Source organism: Colossoma macropomum, unplaced genomic scaffold (assembly GCF_904425465.1).
Source record: "Colossoma macropomum unplaced genomic scaffold, Colossoma_macropomum, whole genome shotgun sequence".
In the NCBI taxonomy this organism is placed as follows: Eukaryota; Metazoa; Chordata; class Actinopteri; order Characiformes; family Serrasalmidae; genus Colossoma; species Colossoma macropomum.
Genome location: NW_023494800.1, coordinates 24,998,808 through 25,023,886, shown reverse-complemented (window position 1 = coordinate 25,023,886; position 25,079 = coordinate 24,998,808). Strand labels below are relative to the sequence as shown.

At 38.6% G+C, this 25,079-nt stretch overlaps 1 protein-coding gene across 1 annotated transcript; it reads right to left on the bottom strand.

Annotated features, from left to right (window-relative positions):
• Positions 1–13,712: 13,712 nt before the first annotated feature.
• On the bottom strand, positions 13,713–16,519 carry gpr34l (G protein-coupled receptor 34 like). The gene is made up of 2 exons (XM_036588510.1): positions 16,413–16,519; positions 13,713–15,341 (listed from the first exon to the last, which is right to left on the bottom strand). The coding sequence occupies exon 2, from the start codon at positions 15,289–15,291 to the stop codon at positions 14,314–14,316; it is 978 nt and encodes a 325-aa protein (XP_036444403.1). The 5' UTR covers positions 15,292–15,341; positions 16,413–16,519; the 3' UTR covers positions 13,713–14,313.
• Between the last annotated feature and the right edge of the window lie 8,560 nt (positions 16,520–25,079).

Sequence of the window (25,079 nt, the reverse complement as noted above, 5' to 3'; positions counted from 1 at the left end):
CCATAGCAGCCCTGGGGCTTCCCTCCCATAGTCATCTATACAACCCTACTACCATAGACTGTACTAACATGAATCATGGAATAATCCAGTAAGTTAATGAGCTTTTCATTTTTTGTCATATAAGCATGAACATTTCTTTGAAAGAAGCATTTTATGAAACATTCACTTTGTAAGCAGCCCTTTGCCAGAATGTCTAATTCTAATTCTATGCTGGCACATCAATGGCTTTTTCCATATTGTGTTAGTGCCAAGCCAATGGATGCTTACAGGGGTTTGATATTTGAAGCTTGTAGACATACATGTAACACAGTTTTTACTCCATACATTGCTTCACATACTATTTATTGAATATTTACTGTTATTGAAATGTTAATTTGTGGTTGTTGCTGTTGCGGGTATGCTGCTAGCCGTTGCTTTTATTGTGCTCCTTATGTGGCTCATCAGTCATAAGCTGAAGAAGCCAAAGTATGCAGAGGATACGGCTAATCAAGCTAGCATGTGAGTCTCTCGCTGGCAAAAAAAAAAACAACTATGACTCCTGTATAGCTCTTGATAGTGTCTCATGTACCTTCTCACAAAGTTATATTCTGTCAAATTAGACTTTAACTCTGTGCAAATACACCAACAATCTTAAAGCTGCGCTGTGTACTTTTTTGTTATCACTGAAAGAAGTAGTAGTAGTCAGGAGAAAAAACACGCTAAACTATGGTGCCAGTACTATGGGAGATGTCTGTAAATCTGTTAACAGTCTGCCGAGTTAGTTGTTAAATAAAATCGTATTTTGTCCAGTATGATTAAAATGTTAATACTTAAATACACATAACACTTCTGACTGTACATGGGCATATGTGCATTCATTCGTTCTCAGGTTTTTAACCCTTTTAACTTCTAGACGCCTACAGGTATTTAATGATTCCCACTTAGAAAGATGGCTCGACTCATTGCAAAGGCTATAAGAGCTATGTTAGTAAGACAGGTTTTCTATGAAAATGTATGCTTCTCTGAACACTTAATCTGATGTGCATATATATGTGCAGCTGTTAGGACTGTGTTTGATATCAGTTTATTTAGCCTGCAAAATGCAAGCTTTGAGTAAAAGAGTAAATAAATACTGTGAACTGAAAAATAAAAATCGGACCAAAAACTGTCCAGAAATCAGAATCGTCCCATAAAAGAATCTCGTCTGGTGCACCTCTAAATATGTATACTAGCCAAATCTATAAATTGCAGAATATTTCTCAGTGTTTATGCTGTCCATGCCTGTGTGAAACCACACATTCAGGCTGAGCACTGAAGTATTAAAATGGCTTAATCTGCAAAGGCTGAGATGGAATTTGCTTGCTGCTTTACACGCAGTAATATTCATTCATCTAAAGACGTGTGGAGATTCAAGAGAGTGTTACACTCTTCTGAATACACAGGCTTCTGGCCTCCCTTTTCAGTTGTACTGTGCACAATAACCAGAAGAGGACGCCAAAGATATATTATAGACATCACCTCATCATCATCTCAGTAGTGTGCATAGGTTCCCATTTCTAAACGCTCTTTAGATTTTGGCTCAAATATGGCTATAATAAATCTGCATATGGTGTGTAATTTAATCAGCTAAAATGTAGCCTATAGAAACAACTGAGTACTTTTTACGTCTTGCACCTTTATAAGTCTTGGTGCTCAAGTGCAACGTGCAAAAACTGACATCTTTAGCAGCAGTTCCATTATAAGGTATTATGAGAGTCTGTTACTGTGTAACTTGCAAACAAATTGTAAACACCTCTGCTTTCTGCTTTCTGTCCCATGAACATCACATCATTTAGTGACTTGAAACTAGGTCAGGGTTTTTTGTGGTGTAGACAGGGTCTGGGAACGACCAGGGCTGCTAGAGATAGTTGCTACAAATTTAGTCTTTCTGTTGCTAGTAAAATACTTTAAAATAGAATAGAATAGAATAGAATAGAATTTCTTCAGGTTGATGTCAATAATGCTGATTATAATGACCCAAAATGACCAGTGAACACATTGTAAAATTCCACCCAAAGAGGACAACTATGATATGAAACAAATTAAACATGGAATCATTTGTAGGTTAGCAAGCAAACATTTAAAAGCTTTTTGTTTGTTTGTTTATTTCTTTTCAGAAGGAGGGTGAAGGGGAGTTCTTCGTTTAGGGACTATTCAAATTGAGAATACTTGGCTTAGTCAGTTCCTGTTTTCGAGGTTTGAGATGCAGCCACTGTAATGAAAGTCCTTATTTTCTTCCTTTTCTTGCAGTTTTATTAAATTGTTTTGTTATAACAACGGCATCAGGACTCATTTGTTCATTATACATTAGTTACTGTGCCAGATTTGAAGGTACCATAGTCAGTACCACAGATTTGCACTCAATTTTGTACTATTGTATCACTCAGTCCTTTCTATTTTTACAGAGCAGCCATTTTATATCTTAAAGCCTGAGAGGTTTGGACATTTTTTTTGGAGTTTTATCTTAAAGGAGACCTATCTAATTTAATTCGGCTTTTGTGTAGTGTTTTAGCCTTGAATGTTTTCACCTGTGAAGAAAGGCTTATTTTCTGAGTGTCGATTGTATATTCAAATGAGAAGACTCTCATTTGCCAACTCCGTGGTGGGGCACACGTGCCAGGGGTGGGAGCAAAATTGCAAAGTTGTATATAGTTCAAAAATGGCTGCAGTGGACCTCAGCATTGGGAGTCCATAGCAGAGCATGGCTATTGAACGCAGATAAACAATATTAAAATTAGATTGTATTAAAAGTTCAAGTTAAAATTTACACTCTACTCGCCTAAATTTAATTAAATAAAACTTTCAACATCACTTATCATGCTTGTGAACATTTCAAACCGACACCTATGAGGTGGAAAAAGACTAGGCTAGTAACTATAGTGGAGGTAACAGAGCATCTCTCTGTTTATCTAAAAGACTGACTGCTTTTCTTTGTGTAAATTTTGAGCCACATGTGATCTACTATGGCTTTCTGTGGTCTCAATATGGCTTTAATTTAATGTAATACTTGCGTAATGCTGGTGTGGAGCTAAGAAGCTGAACAATGCTTGGAGTTGGTCACAGAGTGCAGGTGCCAGGGCAGGAATTTTTGGATGCTTGGCGGTCGCCTTCTGTGTCTGACTGGAGTCAGAGACTACAAAGAGACTGCTGCCTAGGGCCAACCACCAACCAGGATGCAGCAAGATGTTTCCTAAAGACCATTGTAGTTATGTCATTTCACCAGCTTCTTGTTCAACTTTTCCCATTCCACCTTAAATGGTGCACCAGTTACTTTCTGAACTGCTGTGCCATTTAAGGTGTAATGGGAAAATTCAAACAAGCTGCTGGGGAAAAAAAAGCTGACTTCAGCTTCATGGAGAGTTGAAAGGCACGATATGAGCAGGTTGCTCATCATATCATATATACTTATTTTTGCTGTTTCACAGAACAAACAGGTCAGTACTGTGTTTCCTGTTTGCTAATGTTTGTGATAGTTAATCACAACTGCTGGACCATTTAAGGTGGAACTTGAAAACTCAAACAAGAAGCTGGTGAAAATGAAGCTCAATTCAGCCTCGTAGTTTTAACACTGGTAGTGTTTTTGATAAGGAGTTTTGGGTGATCAAAGTGTTCTACCTAGAGGTATTCTTTACAGGCATACCTATAAAAAATGTGCTATTCTAGGACATTTCAATAAAGTAGCACAACTCATCAGAACACCTTCATAGTCCATGTTACTTTCGTGTGGCTTAGTGACATCAAATTGATGTGCAGTTGCATTAGCTTGCATGTAGCAATATTAGTATTACAGCTCATAATTCAGAGGATCCAGTGATATTTAAGAGAAAAATGTACACAGGACAAAACGTATCAGGTCCTGAACATTTTTATTTGCCACAGGGTGAGATAGAGCCGATTTTTTGAAAACCCTATTCATTCTGGCCATAGAAAAATGGAGCTTAGACCAGGAGTCTCTAATATGGGCATAACGGGGACTATAGAATGACGTACAATTACAGTGGTCTATTGGTAAGGGTTTACATTCACATTCACAGCCCACAGTTTCACTTTGTGAGTGTCTGGTGGTTTATTGACGATGCTATCTTGCTGACTTAGCAAACACACAGGAATTTAGTGCTAAGCATCCAATATCCAATAACCCACCAGCGACGTCTAAGCAAGTGTGCTTATCTTAGATTTCTCCTACATATCAGTTTTGTATCACTAGTCTAATTAAGGTCAGAAAACTCAGTGCTCAGAGCTGAAACATCACCCATGTAGCCTAGAAATTGCATTATTTCTCAAGAGCTTACCCAAGAACTGACGTCAACCCTAAAAGGTATGCAAACTTTCATGTTACCAGTTAAACTGACAGAAACAAACCAGATGTTTACTTGCACAAGGCTTGCAATCTTTACTTGCAATCTAGGGCTTGAAAATAACTCACCGGAAGCCTTGCATCTAATGATGGCACGTATATTCATGTGTATGTCTGAAATGGTGTTCACTGTGAAATCATGTGGGAAACAGCGGCAGTGAAGGCAGGGATTGGTGGGTGTGGTTGTTCGAGTGGCCAGAAAACAGCAGAGACTTAACGTTTCACAATTAATGGAGTATACAGTGATAAGTAACGCATGTGAACTAGCAAGAAAGATGCAGGTTTGTTTACTTGGTTTCCTTTGAAGTTTTTATGTGATTACGTAAGGCCAAAGCTAACCTTTACTCCATTCATCAAGGTAAACTGGCCATTGTAGGACACTGTAGTGTCCAATTCTCATGACAAGACTGATAAAAAGTATGCCAACAAGGTAGAGGTGTTGCTTGCAGCTGGAGCGGGCAGGAAACCAGCCTACTATAGGCAGGAGTGGTCCAAAGCATGCATGAAGAAATCCCGCAAATTAATGCAAAGCCTAAATAAAGTAGACCGATCACATCATAGATCATAAAGATCATAAATCGTATATATAAACAATGTAAAATGACAACAGTAAAACAGTTAAAATTCATGAAGTCGTTCTAAAGGTTGTGAAGCAACCAATTAACGTGCAAATTCTCATAACTTACAGAGATGGCGGAGCCTTTAGTCTAATGGCCATAGCTGCTGAGCCCAGCAAAACACCAAAAACATTCTGTGGTTTAATTCCTGCTTTGTGTTTACTGGGAATAAATGGCGTTTGGTGAAGTTACTTCACAGTAAGCCTAATGACCATGACTGCTGTGTTATTTCAACAGAACATAACGTATTTTTAAATAGATTGAGTCAGATATTGGATGTCAGTTCGGAACTGCGTGGGTGGCAGTAGGCCATGGTGCACAGAGGTTGGCAACTTTCTGCAGAGTCAATCGCTACAGACCTCCAAACATGTGGCCTTCAGATTAGCTCAAGAACAGCATAGAAAGCTTCATGGAATGGGTTTCCATGGCCAAGCAGCTGCATCCAAGCCTTACATCACCAAGCGCAATGCAAAGCGTCGAATGCCATGGTGTAAAGCGCCGCCACTGGACTCTAGAGCAGTGGAGACGTGTTCTCTGCAGTGACTAATCACGCTTCTCCGTCTGGCAATCTGATGGACGAGTCTGGGTTTGGCGATTGCCAGGAGAACGGTACTTGTCTGACTGCATTGTGCCAAGTGTAAAGTTTGGTTGAGGGGGATTATGGTGTGGGGTTTTTCAGGAGTTGGGCTCGGCCCCTTAGTTCCAGTGAAAGGAACTCTTAATGCTTCAGCGTACCAAAAGGTTTTGGACAATTTCATGATGGCCCCTTCCTGTTCCAACATGACTGCGCACCAGTGCACAAAGCAAGGTCCATAAAGACATAGATGAGCGACTTTGGTGTGGAAGAACTTGACTGGCCTGCACAGAGTCCTGACTTCAGCCCGATAGAACACCTTTGGGATGAATTAGAGCGGAGACTGTGAGACAGGCCTTCTCGTCCAACATCAGTGTCTGACCTCACAAATGCGCTTCTGGAAAAATGGTCAAAAATTCCCATAAACACACTCCTAAACCTTGTGGAAAGCCTTCCCAGAAGAGTTGAAGCTGTTATAGCTGCAAAGGGTGGGCTGACATCATATTAAACCCTATGGATTAAGAATGGGATCTCACTCAAGTTCACATGTGTGTGAAGGCAGACGAGCGAATACTTTTGGCAATATAGTGTATTGTTCAAAAAACTCAAGGTAGGTGTACCTAAACTGGCATCTCATGTGCAGTGCAATCATTTACATGGGCTAATGCTGCATTAAACCTTTGAAAAGAGCAGGTGTATTTTTGAGTCCATAAGTCAACATTGTGTACTGGATAGAATTATGTGGGATAACATCTCAGATGTTCAAAGAGTTAAAGTTACCTGTCAGCATGCATTTAATAAAACCATTAAAGAGAACATGCAATGTTGTTTATGAAATAACATATTCTGGGCAAAGGGCAAGAATCGGAGAAGGTTGTCATGTTTAGCCATCTAATCTAAACATACCCTCAGGTTTAGACATTATTGAGTAAGGGCTAAAACTATGTTTGGCTAATCTATGATTCAACAAATATTCTATTATCTAGTTCTCTTTGGTAGAATCTGTATGATATTCATGTTGCTTAATTTAAAAAGTTGGAAATCTGACATTAACTGCAATATCTACTCAGATTCAGATAAATTCTCAACAAGATAAGCAGTTGAGCAGCTTCTCAGAATTTCAAAGCCTGTTGAGCCTCTAAAACCTCTAGGCCAACATCCTGTGGGCTATTAGAAGTTTCACTTTCATGTAACAGGGATGCTACAGCAGAAGAAACACTCAGCATTATAAAAGGGTCAAGTTTCAGTGATCTACTTCACATTCAACTGTACCAGGAAAGTTGGGCTTTTGGCCAGAACACATTGCCATGCGGTGTATATCTAGCAAAGATATGACACACCTGCTAAACTCCTTAGCACTTTCACTACAATGACCAAAACAGCTTATTTTTCATTCTGTGAGTAATGAAACCGCCTGAACTCCAAATAAGTTGACTTTAAAGTGAACTCTAAACGGGCCAAAGACAGAATGACCAATCTCCTCTCTGCAGAACTTCTTTGGTACATGGAAAATACAAATTTCTAATGCTCTTTTGACACATGCACGTGTTTTATCATCTATTCTTAAGCTCTGAACTGGTAATTATCTTAGCCAGCATGCAATTGAATGGCTGGCCTTAGCAGGATAGCTAGATTGATCAATACATTATGTTCTACATTACAATTGGTTTTAATCTATAAAAAACATTATAAAATGAACTTACTTACTGAAATGCTACAAACACGTTAATCAAAGAAACATTAGTCGTATTTTTCATGGTTGTAAACCTCATGTAGATGTAAAAGGAAAATATCACATATGTAATAGTGCCCTAAAATGCAAATAGGGAACCATTTTGGCCAAAACTGTGGAGTTTACTGTGTTGTTCTAACCTTCCAAACACATCATGCTCTGACAAAAAGCCATAGAATGTGATCTTATGGAGTTTGGGTGAGCGGACCCTGCAGCGCTGCGATATTCCATGGAATGGGCTGTATGCTGGACATATGGTGTATTCAACGCCGCTTCGGTTCATGCACATGCTGTAGAAACAGTGTAAGACATCAAGGTTTTCTTAAAAAAACACTCTTGCCTAGATTTCAAAACTTTCATTTCAACTTTTACTCCTGAAGTGTTCTGGCACGTTCCAGCCCTTTTTCGGCCTTGTCTATAGAGTAGTAAGCTAATAATCACATAATGCTGATGCACGTAAAAGCTAAGCACTGCTACTCAGCTGCAACAGTTAGAAACTTTTTAACACTCAGCGTGTGCGCTTCACTCTGTTTTCACTCAGATAACACAATATGGTACTGATTGTTCTGATGACGGTAAGAATGATGGACGAAAAGTTGCAGGGAACCCAAACAAAGCTCTTTATTTTAAAAAAATACATGGTACACAGGTCATACTAAACTTGAACTCGCACAGCAACTGACCTGAGAGCTGTAGCACCCCAACTAAGTTATCTCATGACTACCAGGTTGCAGACAACTGACATCACACAGACAAATCATCAGCAGGTGGAGACAGTGGAAATATTTCCTCTGAAAGAATCGTCTTGTTTAGATTGATGTTTACATGATCTCTGACTCTGTTTGTCACTGTTTGTTATCATTGCTTATATAAGCATAGCCTGTATCCAGGCCTACCTAGGCCTATTGTTAGGTGGCTGGCAAATCCCAACACGCTGCAAAATAAAAAGCAGTGAAAACAGAAAAAAAACTTTCATCAAAATGACAACAAATGTTGCATTTTACAAATGCTATGCAAAAAAATCATATGTGCTGCGAATACGTAAACGCCCTGCAAACTTAGAAAACACTTTCATCAAAATGACATCAGCACATTTCACAGTCGCGCTGCAAATATAGAAAATACAGTGCGAACATTCACTGATAAAAGTAAGTTATTTGAACAGACAACTAATATCACTGTATTGTAATGGGAATTAGCTCTACAGCGTAACCGTAAGATTTCGAATAGCAATACCATATATGACTGATGACTACTGCAGTACGGTGATGTCACATAGCTAATTAGCCAGCCAAGTTAATCATGAACTTACTGGAATGTGAGTCTCAGTGGTCTTATCAGTTTCTGTCAGTGATTTACCATCACAGATATTCCATCTTGAGAGTCTTCCAAAAACATTTCCGTTGTGTTGTGCCTCACTGTGCAGTGTTTCTGAAGTTGCAGAAGTATTTGCAGTGCGTTTGGTAAATGTAGTTCAGGTGTAGTCATTTGGATGAATGAGTTTTCTGACTTTGTAAAATGTAGCTTAGGTCTAGTCATGTTGATAAAAAATGTTTTTGCATCACATTTATGAGTTTGCCAAGTATTTTTCACTGCACTGTGCAACCGTTAGCATTGATGGACTGCTAGCGCAACAGGAAACAGAAAACCGGCAAACAGAAATACTGATGCGTCATGGCTGCCCCCGTTGAGTTTTTAGGAAAATCCTAATAGTCGGTTAAAGCACCTTCTCGTTTTTATGTCTTTATCTTGCCTTCTAGCTGCCATACTGCAAACTAATAAATATCTTGGCCTCACTGAACTGAACCATTAATCTTATTCATCTTGCATTAACTGAGAAGGTTTCTTCATGGTGAGCTACTGCTGTCTGAAGACAAAAAAGTCATCAGACTCCACACCTCACACACCACAAAAAACAATAGACAGCTCAGATGAGTCACTATACTAGCCTCTTGCAATATAATTTAAATGGCAGAAAAGTTACTAATTCAAACCACGTTAGCCACAACATTCAAATTAATTTTATAATCATATAGGTGAGTTTTATTGATTGTACTTTTTCTTTTTTGCTTGTAAAGTTGATTTTATCTATTAATCCTTTCAGGACAAAATATTATTAAAATTATTAAACATTATTAACCACTGGCTTTGCTGTAGAGCTGTCTAGTTCAGCTTTATTTGCTGTTGTTATTGTTAACTGTGACCCAGTAAACACACTGCAAAGCAAAATGGTGAGAGACAGAGAGAGAGCGAGCGAGAGAGAGAGAGAGAGAGAGAGAGAGAGAGAGAGAAAGAGAGAGAGATTTAGCCAGCTCAGTCCACAGAGATCAACTTCTCATCTGACTTTCAACTTTCAGTTTCAACCACATTACTTTTGCAGTCTCTAGTCAGACAAGAAGTGATACAATCAAAACCAGTACAGCACTTTACATCGTTAGGCTTATCGACATCAGTGCAAACTGAAAAACTGCAGACAAGCAAGTGAAGACACAGTAAATAAGGATACTGATAGGCAGGAAATAAGCATTTTAATATCATGCAGTTACATTTGTAGCTCTTTTGTAGTATTTATGTGTTTAATTTTGTAATAAGTAAGCACAGCTAAAAATTTAATAAAGATATTCTGTAATAAATGGTATTAAAATTACATTATGAAGATGACTTTACCCATCTGTAGCCCATGGACTCCTATTGGGACACCTACACATCACCCCTACAGGAGCTTTGATGACATCCCATCATAAATCCATGGACATTAATATGAAGTTGGTCCCCCTTTGCATCTGTAACAGCTTCCACTCTCTTGGGAAGCTTTCTACAAGATTTTGGAGTGTGCTGTGGGAATTTTGCCCATTCATCCAGAAGAGCATTTGTGAGCTCAGACACTGATGTTGGATGAGATGGTCTGGCTCACAATCTCTGTTCTAGTTCATCTCAAAGATGTTTGATGGGGTTGAGGTCAGGACTCTGTGCAGGCCAGTCAAGTTCTTCCACACCAAACTTACCCAACCAGGTCTTTATGGACCTTGCTTTGTGCACTGGTGCTCAGTCATGCTGGAATAGAAAAGGCCTTTCCCCAAACTGTTCCCACAAAGTTGGAAGCATAGAATTCTGCTGAAGCATTAAGATTTACTTCACTGGAACTAAGGGGTCTAGACCAACCCCTGAAAAACAACCCCATAGCATTATCCCTCCTCCACCAAACTTTACAGTTGGCACAATACAGTCAGGCAGGTAATGTTCTCCTGGCAATCGCCAAACCCAGACTCGTCCTTTAGACTGCCAAATAGAGAAGCATGATTCGTCACTCCACAGAATACGTTTCCAATCCAGAGTCCAGTGCCGGTGTGCTTTAGACCACTCCAGACTGCATGGCTGGGTGCTTGATTTTATACAGTTGTGGCAATGGGACTGAATGAAACACCTGAATTCAATGATTAATCATCCTTATATTGTATGTGGCTTCCACATCAGGCATGGGTGAAATGAATGAAAGTGAAACAGCACATAGAAAGTAACGCAGTGAGAGCTTGAGCGTATTTTACATGTAATGGAAAAAAGTTTAATGTCATTTAGTGAATTTGTCATGTTTTGATTCCACTAACTCTTCACAAACTCACAGTTTTTTTAACTAGTAAGAGGTACAAATCTACGCTTTGACTAACCTTATCTTTTGTCTGTCTTAATGACTTCAGATGTTGACTGTCTTTTTAGTTTAAACATCAATTCACATGCAATCTAATATGATTTTTGTGGACAGTAAAAGTGCCCCCAGTTCATCAAATAGCTGGGCTAGCAGAGTAAGAGGTGGCCTACAGTAAAATATGCCAGTAACTACATCTGAGAGTGTCTGAGTGAAATGTTGCCATGTGTTGCCATGTGTTCTCATGTTGCCTCAAACGTTTGAATTTCACAATATTAAAAAACATTGCAAAACCTTACCAAAGTTTGCATTTGTGCTAACAACGGAGTCTTTGAGCTCATTCTCACTGACATCTACTCTCCATTTCAATACTGCTTTTAATATGCCCTTATCAAATTGTCTTCCACATTTCCGCTTAAGCCATCTCAAGTTGAGTCTAACTTGATAGTTAGCAAACTAAAGACTACACAGCTAACAGCAACAGCAAAAAAGGCCAGTGCACCACAGCTAAACCATACAAAACAATTATTCAAAAAGTTTATGTACTCTGACTTTTCAAAAATGTGGAAATTACAAAGTTTGCTAAGTTAGCTAACTAGCTTACTCATGCTGAGTGTGTTATTGAAAAATCTGCTGATTGTTGTCCCACTATCTGATCTCTGATGACCACATGATGTTAACCATGACCTTTCATAGTCTTCTTTGAAGTATTATTTTGAAGTACATCATATAAAGAGCTGAACACAAGCAACTGGAAACAAATATGGTATGCGCTCCTAGGCGCTCCTTATTACATACTAAGGTTTATTATCCATTAACTAACGGGACTTAAATGCAAACTGGTTAAGCTATTCTTAGGTTGTAGAAGTGTTTAATAAAACTTCAGGCCTGCCGGTGGTCCCTGGCCATTTAAGGGGTTGAAGAGAGCCTGACCAGCAAAGTTGAAATATTATATACATAAATATATAATAAAAAGTTCCACAGGAACACATTTATTTTTGACTCACTCAGGAGGACCATCTAACATTTGACCAACCTAGAAGACATTACAGAGTGACATTGCTTCCTACTAAATACTCCAATCCACCATTGTATTTAAAATGTTACAATCTCAAACTGCAAGCTCTTAACAGTGTAGCTAAATGACAATGCGAGCTAACAGCTTAGCATAAGGATTTGGCAAGCTGGCAATAACAAAGCTAAGAACCCTGCTGAAAAAATGGCACAGAATGAATTCTATGCTGGTCTAAAATGATCTATGCTGGTTTATGCTGGTCTGAAGCTGATTTAGCTGGTCACCCTGCACCGGCATGCTGGTTGACCAGCGTGTTAGCATCCAAAACACAATATATGCTTGTTTTCCTGGTGATCAGCATGTCAACTTGCATTGCTGCTGACCAGCATACCAGCATTCAAAACACAACATATGCTGGTTTTGCTGAAGACCAGCTATGGTGGTCTATGCTGTTTTTCTAGCAAGGTACCTTGCTAGCAAACTGTAACACTAAATCATTTAAACCTTGCTTCATAGCTCACATTAACATACTGAATTAGCATTTCAGAATTTCTTTCAGACATTTTATTTGCATTGCGTGCTCTTATGTGAAAAGATTGGTGTTTAGCATGCTAAGCTAATACTGCGACATTCAAGAGAAAAATCGCATTACCTAGCATCCAAGAGCACCCCAAACAACAGAAAATGAAAGCCTCTATTGTGTTTTTTTAGCCCCACTCAAAGAAATAATTTTAAAAAGTTTTTAAAAAATCCAAAACATCACACTGAGGCTGCATGACAAGCTGAAAACATTCTTAGGTTGTGTAGTTTTTTCCAAGTACAGAAACATTGTTTGATGCCACATTTTCACATTTTAGATGTCGAGTTGTTTGTTTTGTGTTACCCTTTTTGAGCCTTTTTGAATGTTCTGCAAAGATGTTCTGTTTTGCCTGGAACTACAAATGCTCCTGAATTCAAAAGCATGATAAGTATTGTGTCATATTTTTTGTGCACCATAACATGACCAATATGCAGTAGAACTAGAAAGACATAGACATTTATTATTAAGTCACTGACAAATATTTGGGGATAACATGGGACCTAAACCCATAACTTCATGGTTTCACATTTTAGGCTCTCATGTGCTGCTTGTACCCAGTTTGTGCTGTTTTTTCCAGACCTTTTCAAACATACTGTAGCTTTCACTACAGTTTAGCTTGTACTATTTACACAGTGTCCTTCTAAAACATCCAACAAAAGATATACACGGCTATGTGGTGATGGATATACTATGCCTTATTAGAGACCCCCAAACCAAAGTGTGCATCCATTCACAGACACCATTTTCCTATGTGCATTAAAGAACTTAAGACTGGGCTGAAATCTTGGTTGGTTACTGTACATAATGGCATTTATATATCAATTGTGAATTTACATATCAAAGTTGAAAACTCACCATAGGAATGAAAGCAAGAGAGAATAAAATCTTATAATGGATCTTAATGTTCATTTTCAAACTACTGACATACATGAGCTAGTTGCTAGCTAGCTAGCATTATATTAGTTTTAATGACTGTGGAAAAGGCAACAGAAGAAAACATCGCAACACAGGCGTGAGACTTTGCTCTCTGTGGTCAAGATCACTCTTCCTTCACTTTTCTATACACACCATTGTATGACTGCCTAAACAAAAGAGTTTGTACAATAAACAAACACAAGCATATGTCTATGATGCTTTTATTATTCCTCATTTTGATATAGGTTTTATTAATTAAATATATATTTTTATCACATAAAAAAGTCTTTTTACACAAAACAGACAAATTCAACACATACAAAATAGTTTACTCTCATGTTTTTACAGAAATGTACAACACAGCAATCTAAAAATCAGCAAAAAAATCGCTTCAGGTTGCATTCAGTGGGAAATTCCTGTTGATGTCAGTGCTACAATGCTGTAATGCGCAGTCAACCTTTAACATGAATCATCCAGTAAGCACTTATCACAATCACAATCATTTAATGCGTAGCTTACCACAAAAAAACTTTTGAAACGTGTCATACAGCCACCCTCACACTGACCACAGCACAACCTACCATATATGTGTAAAGAGAGGATTTGAATTTTAAGGCATTTGCAAAGGTCAGGTTGTTTTTCTGCAAAATTGGCAAAGCTTACTTGCTTTCTTTATGAGTAATATACTCTACAAGCTATGAGAACATTAAAATCAGTAAAAGTTAAGTCACTGGAAAGGAAAAATGTAAGGTCTATGATGTATATATGAAATGCTCAGTATTCTACGTTAACAACTTGTGCAAACATCATTATACTTGTTAAATGCGGTCACATAATCTCAGAGTCCAGTCATTCAGTTTTGCTAGATTTCGGTAACTGAGCGATTGATGCTGATACGTCTCCTGTTTAAGTCATACATGCTTTTAAACTGGCCTTTGATGGCGCAAAGGATGGTCTTCCTGTACGTGCTGGACAAGAAGTAGTAGATAATAGGGTCCAGGCAGCTGTTAAGAGTGGACAGAAGCAAGGTCATTTCGTTCCAGGAGTGCAACATCTGCTTGTTCTCCAGCCCTTTGATCACATCCATCTGAGCCAGAACGTACGGCATTCGCACCAAATGGTAAGGCAGAAAACACAGTGTAAATATGACAGGAACCAAGTATGTCTTCAGGATGAGCTGCTGTTTGCGACTTTGAGCCTTGGGGTCACCATTCCCCATCTCCATAGTCCTGAGTTTCAGCGCAATCTTCACGTAGAAGATTATGAAGAGCAGGATCAAGACACCAAAGAGGCCCACCACAGTCAGGTTGATGCCACCCGCCAATGACCCCTTGTTATGGAAGTGGAAGCAGATCTTGTCGCATGGATGGGATTGCTTTTTACCCACAAAGAAGAGGCAGCTTCCAATGAAGAGCATGATCCAGACGATGTAGCTGGCGATGCGGCTCCACCAAACCTTCTGGATGCGGAAGACCCAGACCGGCTTGTTGATCTTCAGGTAGCGGTCCATGCTGATCAGGCTTAAGAAGGCAATGCTTGCATACATGTTGATGTAGAAGAAGACACCCACCACTTTGCACAAGTAGGGGGGACCCTCACTGTTGTGGTAGTAGATCCGCAGTGGCAGGCACAGCACCAGGAGAGAGTCGGCCAGTGTGAGGTGCCGCATGTACACTGCCATGGAAGTGTCGGTGTGCCGCCGGAGGAAGACGAACAAGCTGATGGTGTTACTGAGGAGTCCGATACAGCAGATAACTGAATAACTGATGGGCAGAAGGAGCCATGGGAGATTATCCTGGATCTCACAAGTACCGTTGCTGGAGATGTTTCCCAAAGACATCGTGTCAGCAGACCCCTTTACCTTTAACAGGCACTCACTGTCTATAGATTCTAAAATAAAATAACAAAGTACATTGATGTCAATTCATGGACTAAGAGTTTTAAAAATTTTAATTGGGTAGTGGAGCATTTGAGGGTTCTCTCCTAGTAAACATCCATAATTTAAAAGCTTATTTGTATCCTTTAGACCCCATGTGTCAAACACATATCAGGTCCGCCACACAATCCTATCCCGCCCACAAATTTATTTTAACTTTCTATTAATATTAGCCCTTTTACAATGTGCTGCACTACATTCCCCAGCATGCACTGCTACGTAATGTGCTCCGACTCTCTTACCCCAACAATAGTCTATGAATGGGACAGCGGTTACACCTTAATTCTACCCAATTCTGCTCAATTCCACACCAGTCATATCACCAAAATGCATTTCAACTGCAGTTCAACCAATATAAACACTTAACATTAGCTTAGCAGCTCAGAAATTGGGTGCACGTCTTAATGAACTTGCTGCAAAGAAAGGATGCCAGGTGTTCAGTTCAAGCAAATAGGTAGATTTAAAAGACTGGGCACTTGGGGGCATTTAAATTTTGAATATTTCAAGTGTCCATGTAATATTTCAAGGTCTACTACAAGTGCCTGTATTTTACAGTGTGGTTTATAGCACATTAATTAAAAATGAAATAAAAACATTTTTCTCTGGCCCACGAATTTGATGAGATTTTTAATATGGTCCTTTTACTGGTTGAGTTTGATACCCCTGCTTTAGACAATCCGAACAGGTCCATTATTGGGTCTCTTCAGTGTTTTAATTTCCAAAAATGATTTTTAGATACAAACAACTCTAAAAGTAACTCCAAAGCTGAACCAACCCACTGCAGTAGTTGAAAAGGACTACAATACAATACATTGTATAGTCTTTGTCATAAGTATATGATTTTAACAAAGGGTGGTTGAAGATAAAATGTTTCAGTAGTACTTTAAGTACTTTAAATATGATTTAAAATGAATAAAAGTACAAAAAAAAAGTTTTTTAATTCGGCATGATGGTGGCTCAAAAAAAAGGTTTGAAAGTCAACTATGTGTTGAAGACAGCTGAGAGTAATGAAGAGGAGCTCTTACCTGTGTGACTGTCTTCCTTAGCTACTTGACAGGAATGAAGAGGTGGTTCGAAGGCAAGCTCAGTTTTGGCTCTTGCTCTCGTGCAGAAACATCTTCTTGCACTTTGGTTCACCACAGCGCTTTGCTTTCCCTGCAGTTCAGGGAAGCATTAACCATGTTTCCACTAAGGGGATGTGGCTTTGATGAGGTGCACAGCTTATATTAGTTACGTGCGAGATGTAAAATTACCACGGTAAAACGTTCTTCCTGTAAAGCTATAACATACAAATTATGTGTAAGATGTGTCATCTTTACTAAATGGAAGCAAATGGAATATACTTGGGTTGTGCTCCAAATGTTTATTAATAAAAGTAGATTATGCTCAGGTGTGCTGTATATTTATCCTTTTTAAAATTTGAGAGTATTCCATTTTTTAGTATTCAGTTAAAATGAACAGGCTCATTTGCTACATTTACATGCACATGATAGCCCGACTAAGTTTTCACATAAGCCCTATTTGAGCTAGATTAGTTTTATAATGGGGAGGTGCTGTAATTTGAGTGATTACTGTTAATATCCATGATTGTAATCCCATAAGAATCTACCAAGTTCATAGTTTTGCTAAGTCTGCTAAGTAATACTTCTGGAACTAATTACCCTGTAAAGTTGGTTAAACCTAAAGCTCCTTCAGTAATGATAATCCTGTTCAAACCAACTTTTCTGAAATAATGATAACTTCTTTGGTTTCTGTTGACCTGGAGACAAAGTTAATTGTGGTTAAAACTGAGCTCTTGGCACAGTTCCATTACCCTTAAGTTCAAAACAGGAGTACAGTAATCTAATTCTACCAGAAAGACTCCAGAGACAAGTGTGAAGGAAGAAACATTTTAATCTCGATAGGATCAAACATTTTGATAGATAACAATTATTGTTAGCTAAACTAAATTAATAGTTTGGCACAGGCCCCGTCGTCGGCCCAGGTATTGGAACGTCTGGACCCTCACAGATCCTTCCATATAGGGACGGCAGGGGCGAAGCCTACCCCCTGGGCAACCTGGCGGAGACCAAACTCATGGCGGTGGGGAGGAAGAAGGGGAATGCAAAACATCAGCATCTGAAGCAGCAAAGCAGACGTGTAAGTCGAGTCTTTTTAAAGGCAGGTGGAAGCTGGTCAGAGTCCAGTCAGAGTATTGAGTGACATAGCATTGGCGTCTCCCTTGTAGAACTTGCACTAAAGCTTTCATAACATTGTGGTGATGAACTCATTAAAAAGAGAATGAAACTGAATATCTGAAGATACCTCTCACAAGAGCCATTTCTGTCCTGTTGTGCAAAGAGTTAAATGAGCCCTAATGCAATTAATTAATGTTATTCTATATATAATATAAACTGGAAGTTTGTATCTGTTGTTGTTTTTTGGATCTTTTAAATCTAACTTTAATGCTGAAGTGGGGTAACAAAACACATTCTTTATCCAGTATTAATCAGCCAGTCGGCCTTACAAATTACATTACCGGACCTCCTCTGGTGAAACCAGTTCAGCATGAACAAGGTTTAAGAAACTGGACTGAATTAAGACATTTACATGAGTTGTATAAAAGATTAGTCCACATACAGAACCATTTACAAGCATAGCAGCCTGACTTAATTACAATCTGAACAGTTCCTTTCATGATGCGCCATTATGAAGTTTACACACATAAGAGTTTAAAATAAACACTGTTTAAAAATAAAAATCCTGCAAAATGTCACAGTCATGTGGAGATATATTAGTAGTTACATATCCAGATCTGTCTCAAATAGTTTGGCCAATATCGGCCTGGAACACATGATTTAATCATGCTAAGTTTAAGGTCAACTAAGGTCTTGGTCAGATCATGACAATCGATCCGTGCTGTTTACATGATCATATCTCGCAGTTGTAGTTACCAAAATCGAACAATTGCTGGCCATGTAAATGCACTTATTGATGTAGAATTAGTGTTTCATATTGTGAGTAATGTGAGTGACAGTATAAGTCACGGGGATGAGTGTGTGAAACTTCTGCTGGCCCCCAGTTAACACTTAAATGTGGTACGGCCACTTGAATGGTTTCAGTTTCTTTCCTCTGAGCAGGCCTATGCATCAATCTCAAGAACTGATTCAAAAGGAGGGCTATGTATTCATAGACAGTTCAATTAGTCTCATGAGAAGACTAAAAACAGAATGCAACGATGTGCAAATCATTTAAACCCTATATTTAATTGGACATAGTACAACAACAACATATCAAATGTTGAAGCTAAAAATGGTATTGTTTTTTAACAATTGTATTGTTTTTGAAAAAAAGATATAGATATTTTTGAAAAATAAATGCTTTGTACTGATATGCTAATTAGCACATCTAGTGGCATTTAGTGACTTCTCAAAAGTAATTGGCAAGACTGTCAGTGATTCTCCTGCTTGATTGCAAAATATGTTTTGTTCTATGTTAATTATTGATAGTTTAACTTTATTTGGCTAGGTTATGCTAGTCAGTAATAGTTGTTGCTAACTTGCATAAATGAGAGAAAAAAGTTGACCATTCTGTTGCAGACTGAGAGGAGCGAGGTCAATTCTCAGTTAGGTCAGTGACCTAGTGCTGCTAGCAGCTTCATTTCAATCCAAGAGAGGCATTGCTCCTAACCAAGCAAGATAAGCTAACGTTAGTACGAAGCTGAAGTCGGCTTCCTGTTTGCCAGCTTCTTGTTCAAATTTTCCCATTCAATCTTAAATGATGCAGCAGTTCCATTCCAGCGAAGACGATGCTGAACTCAGTTTCCTATTCAGCAGTTCTGGCGAATACGAAACTGAAGTCTTGAGAGAGGCTGCACTTTTCCTGCAATTGGGTCTGGTTTCAGCGCCTTCAGCGCTGCCGATTGCCGATTTCTTAACCCTCCAAATTTTGCTTGGTGATTAATAACACATTTTCTATGGTGTGACAAACTCAGAACACATATATATTACTGCTTTACACAGACTTTAAATGGTGCCATAGTTACGTTCTGGCTCCTGTACTGGTGTCCGTCCCATTTACTCCTGCCTCTGAGCATCAGAAACTGCTGAAATTTGGAAAATACTACAGTCATTTACACTATCAGGCAGGTCCATTGGCAGTACAAGAGCAAATAAGCTCAGCAGTCACTCTGATGTCCACGTTAGGCTATAGCTAACCCCAAAAGTCCATCCATTCCTTTATGTCCACTGCCTCAGATGCAACGGACTAGACTGCAGGAGTAGTAATTAATAAAATAAATAGATCAATATATTTGTACATGTGTTTGTTTAAGGATTTCCAAAGCTTTCCCCAAGGAAACTCTTTATTAATTGTTGCCATCATCCAAAACTTGATTTGGTTAATCAATACTTCTTAATCAGTACTTAACTGGTTTTCAGCAATGTGCTTGGTTGCATGGTAGATGTTTGCATGGTACTGAATATTAGACTCATTATGCTTATAGTTTTTCCATTTGTTGTTCCAGGGTAAGAGCTATGATGGTTGCCTTTGGTTGTCTGGTTCACAGACATACACAGACAGTTATTTTTCACAACGAGGCACAAATGCTCTAAAAACAGCCTTGCAGAATTGAGATGGGCATCAGGAAGTCTTTGTCTTAAGCATGTAAACCTGTGGTTTCAAATATGCACAGAAGACAAAAAAGGTGCGAAATGCAACACACAAATCCTTTTGTCTATATGGTCCCATCGACATTCACACCATCTGTCTATTAACAACAAGCATTTACACCCACACATGTATCAACTAGCCTGTAGACTTCAAAGACTCTCTCTCTGTTACCTCTCTTTGTAAAGTCTTTCCAAATCCTTGTGATGTCTGAACCTTGTTTAATTCTCCTTTGTCTGGTTTGGTCTGATTCTGTTTGTATATTTTGTCTCCAAGCATGTTTGTTCTTTGATAGTTCTCTCTATTGCACTTCAACCATTGCCTGTGTGACTTTGTTCTTGCCTACATTCTTAAAAACAAAGGTGTAAGAAAGGGTTCTTTGGAGCAATGCCATAAAAGAACCATTTTTGGTAACCTAAAGACCCTTTCAATGGATGATTCTTTAAAAAAATATTTTTTTTGGAAATTAGTGTATTGAGAAGTGAGTGTACAGAACCTTGTGGCATGCGCCCGTCCCCCAGGCCCCGCCTTCCTGCTGGCTCTCACAGCCATCATTGGAGCCCAAGGAACAGGCGCATGCCACAAGGTCCTTTTTTTTCCCTAGAACTAAATGTTCAAGTTAAGAACCATTTAGGAACATTTATTTTTATATAGTCCATGGTTTTGTACAATTTATGGTGTCAGCACTCATGTCTAGTTAGTAGATTTGTAAGTGGCAACAATTATGTTTTCACAACCAAATAATGCAGTCATTCGTTTTTTGCTTATTGAGACCTTTTGTTAAAATGGTCCTGGGAAAAGGCTCCCAAGCGGAATCCCCATCTAAGTGTTGGCCCTATCATCGGGAGATCACAAGTCCGATCTGTGGTGATGCCACAGCCATCCGTATCTGGGAGTTCAGGAGTGCATAACTGGTCTTGCTTTCTCTGGGTGGTCATCCCCCACCTCTCTATCACTCTCCATAAAATTAGTCAATACGAGAGTCTGTTAGTAGATGAAACAGAATTGGCATTCTCCTCCAAGCGTGTCGAGCTGTCCAGTGCTAGTCAATTCAAAAAGATGTCATAGCTGCCTTCATGTGTCTCCAAATAAGCATATTCTAGCTAGCCTTCATCATGCCAGCTTGGTAGCTTTGTGTGTTGGGGGGAGACATAACTAGCCCAGAGTAAATAGATAGATGGATGGATGGATGGATGGATGGATTGATACATAGATAGATAGATAGATAGATAGATAGATAGATAGATAGATAGATACTTTATTGATCCCGAACGAAATGTAGCAGCCAGTACCAGTCACACAACACAGGACAGTAATAAGGATGTAAACAATATAACAGGAAGAATAAATATAAAAAAATCCTATCTACAGGCATATATACAAATAGAAAAATACAACAATCTGGAATAATATCTTTATATTAACCTGAGATGAAAAGACACAGTGCAATAATGACTGTACTAAGAGGCACAGGTAATGGCATATAATGACAATACTGAATAAATATGTGCAGATATTAGTACCAAAATAAAGTGTCTACTGAGGAGTGTCCATTAAATTAAAAGAGTCAAATAAAATGTCAAATAAAAATGATCTTGGAAAAATCAGGGAAAATGGCAAAAAAAAGTTACTGTTTTTCGCCAGTACAGGAAAACTGTTGCTGCAGCAACTCCAGCAGCAAGAGAAACAAAAAAACATCTTTTTTACACATATGTAAGACAATGGCTAACCACTGTCCATTATCCAAACAGACTTTGCAGTACTGGCTTCGCTCTACACAGACTGTTTGACCACAATATAAGCTTATATAACTTATCAATTGAAAGTGGATATGAAATTATTGCCACTTATACAAGACAATGCATGCCACTGTGTTTCTGAATTATGAATAATTTAAAGGTTAATATGTAAACAAAGCCATTCAGAGTGGTTTGATGTGAAATGCTCTGGAGAGATTTATGGAGTCAGAGCTGTTCAAATTGGTGTTGATAGGAACCAGATGTCTGAATTATTAAGGCTCTAAAGGCAACTGAAAGCTTTGACATGCAATGGTCACAAATATGCTGTTTGATGCCTCAGACATAGTTGTACAATAGTTTTGAGATGTTTATGGTCTAAAACATGTATATTAATTTACATTCAATTAAAAAAAAAAAATTCCAGATTTGTCAACATTTTACACATCGACATAACACATAAAACTCAGAAGACTCATGTAGCTTTAGCAGTAACTCTGGATAGCCAATAAATTTGCACTTTAGACATTGCAACCTAGCCAAATAAAGTTAAATCCATGTTTTTCTACAATGCAGTTTCACATCAAACTACACTCACTTTCTTTACATCTCGACGCTTGAACTGTATAGATTTCTTATTTATACTGATTGTACTGCAGAATTCATCTGGCCAACATTATTGCCCTACATTGCAAAGGGTTCACAAAGACAATTTCCCTCCAGTAACTTGCGGTTAAGTGTCTTTTTTCAAAACATAACATAAATAGCTGTGCACAGGGGAAAAAAGACTAAAAAAAAAAAAATGACCTTTGAATCATAACTAAGTTCTCTGGCTGCTGCTATTTTTAGGTTTGATGTAAGAAGGTACTTTTTTCACCTTCTCATATTGGTTATCCAATGTGGCAGTTTCCAATTTAGAATTTGAAGACTGTAGGCTTACTGTATGTGCGGATGAGTATGCTGTGAGTCTGAATTCAGAGAACTTTAATTAAATTTCACTGACTAAACAATTATCTGTGGAGACCAGAGGGACAGTAGCCTAACCCATATTCAAATAAAAGTGCTGTTACTTTGGTGAAATATTAAGTAAAAGTTCCCGTTCAAAAAACAAGAGTAAAAGTATTAGTAAAAGTGTCAGGTTAAAAAAAACTACTTAAGTACTGAGTAAATTAACTACACTGGCATTTATCAGCAGAGGAAGTGAGATTTGCTTTGTTTTTCTTTTTTTAAGGCATTCGATGCATAAAATGAAATGCTGAAACTGAAAAGCGAGACATGTGACCAATCACAAAGCAGTCCAAAAGCTTTTACCAGTGGAACATCATAATACGAAACAAAAAAGAAAATTTGTATCTAAATGACTAATATTATTACTAAGTGAAAAAAAGTTGATTTCTTTCCTCATAAATAAACTTGAGTTAAAGGTTTACAGTATAAAAATGGTCAAAGACCAAATTAACCAAACTTTCTCTTGAGATCATGCAACTGAGTACATGTGAGACAGTACTTCTTTATTCAACATGTAGTTGATTTCAACTTTCAACTGCACAATCATACATTCTTACATTTCACAACACAAACATGGGCAACCTATTGAGTTCATTACCAAGCAAAGTTTTGAAATAGCTGCCATCCACGTGAACGTCATCCATTTGAGGGAACAGCTTCAGAATAAATGTTCATGGCCTGTTCCAAGTAAAAGATCAGATCTTTTCACATTATGTAACAGAACTACAGAGCAGTTTCTGTCCCACACATGGCAACCAAGCAACCATCCACAGTAAGTCTTGTCTCTCTCTCAGGCTAAGGTGGACTTGGAAATTGCTGTCAAGACCAGCTGAGTCTGGTGCCTCCATCTGAGGTGACTAGGAGCTAGACTATTATTGAAGATTAATTCTAACCAGAATAAACAGAATAAAACTGCTTTCTCTACCTTGTCAAAATGTCCTATCATAGGCAGGATATTTTGACAGCCTAAATCAAATGAAGCTTCTTATTCTCCACCTTTTTCAAATGCTCCACCTTGCAGGACCTACATTCTGGTGCCTCAGGCCACTGAGTCATTCAGGCATCATTTAAGGTTTCCTTATCAGAAAATATGTTATAAAATGTAATATTATGTATTAGTAAATATAATGTATAATGATAATAAACGTAAAATTATTCTGAAAAAAAAATCTTCATCTGTTCTCAGTCTTGTCCCCATCTCAGCCACTCCTGGTCTCAGTCTTGACTCGGACTCGACTACTAAAAGTCCTAGTCTTGACTCGGAGGCGATGTGTCCCAGTTTCAGTCTTGACTCTGACTCGACGACCAAAAGTCCTGGTCTTGACTCTGAGTCAATGTGTCGCGGTCTCGGTCTTACCTCGGACTCGACTACTAAAAGTCCTGGTTTTGACTCGGGGTCAACATGTCTTGGTCTTGACATGGACTCGACTACTAGAAGTGCTGGTCTTGACTTAGAATCGACATGTCCTGGTCTCGGTCTTGACTCGGACTCGACTACTAAAAGTTTTGGTTTTGACTCGGAGTCAACATGTCCTAGTCTCGGTCTTGACTCGGACACGACTACTAAAAGTCCTAGTCTTGACTCAGAGTCGACGTGCCCAGGTCTCAGTCTTGACTCTGACTCAACTAGTAAAAGTCCTGGTCTTGACTCAGAGTCGATATGTCCCGGTCTCTGTCTTGACACTGACTCGACTATTAAAAGTCTTGGTCTTGACTCAGAGTCGACGTGTCCCAGTCTCGGTCTTGACTCAGACTTGACTACTAGAAGTCCTGGTCTTGACTCAGAGTCAACGTGTCCAGGTCTTGGTCTTGACTCTGACTCAACTACTAAAATGCCTGGTCTTGACTCGGACTCAAATGTGTAGGTTCATTGGTGGTTTTGAATAGGAAATAAAATGTCTATATTTGTGTTGTAGACACCGTGTACCCTGGTTGATATCAGCACAACTGTAAAAAAATACAGTTCAGTACATTTCTCTGCAATTAGCCATTTCACATCAAACCACTGTAAATTTGTCTCAAAGGTTGAGTTATGCAGAAATGTTTAAAAAAATCTGTAGAATTCCCAATTAATACAGGCATAATTATATTTAATTATTTGTCTCCAACCTCTCGCCTGTATAAAGTAGCACTGCAAAGTCTAAACTTATCTCGTTACATAATGTTGGTGCATATTCTAAACTGATTAGGTTGAAACACTGCTACATGTGATGCAATCAAGGCCCTGATATTGTGCTGATCTGAAATCAGCATTTCCGACCCAAAGAGAAGCTTTTATCTGTTTTAAGACAAACCTCTTAA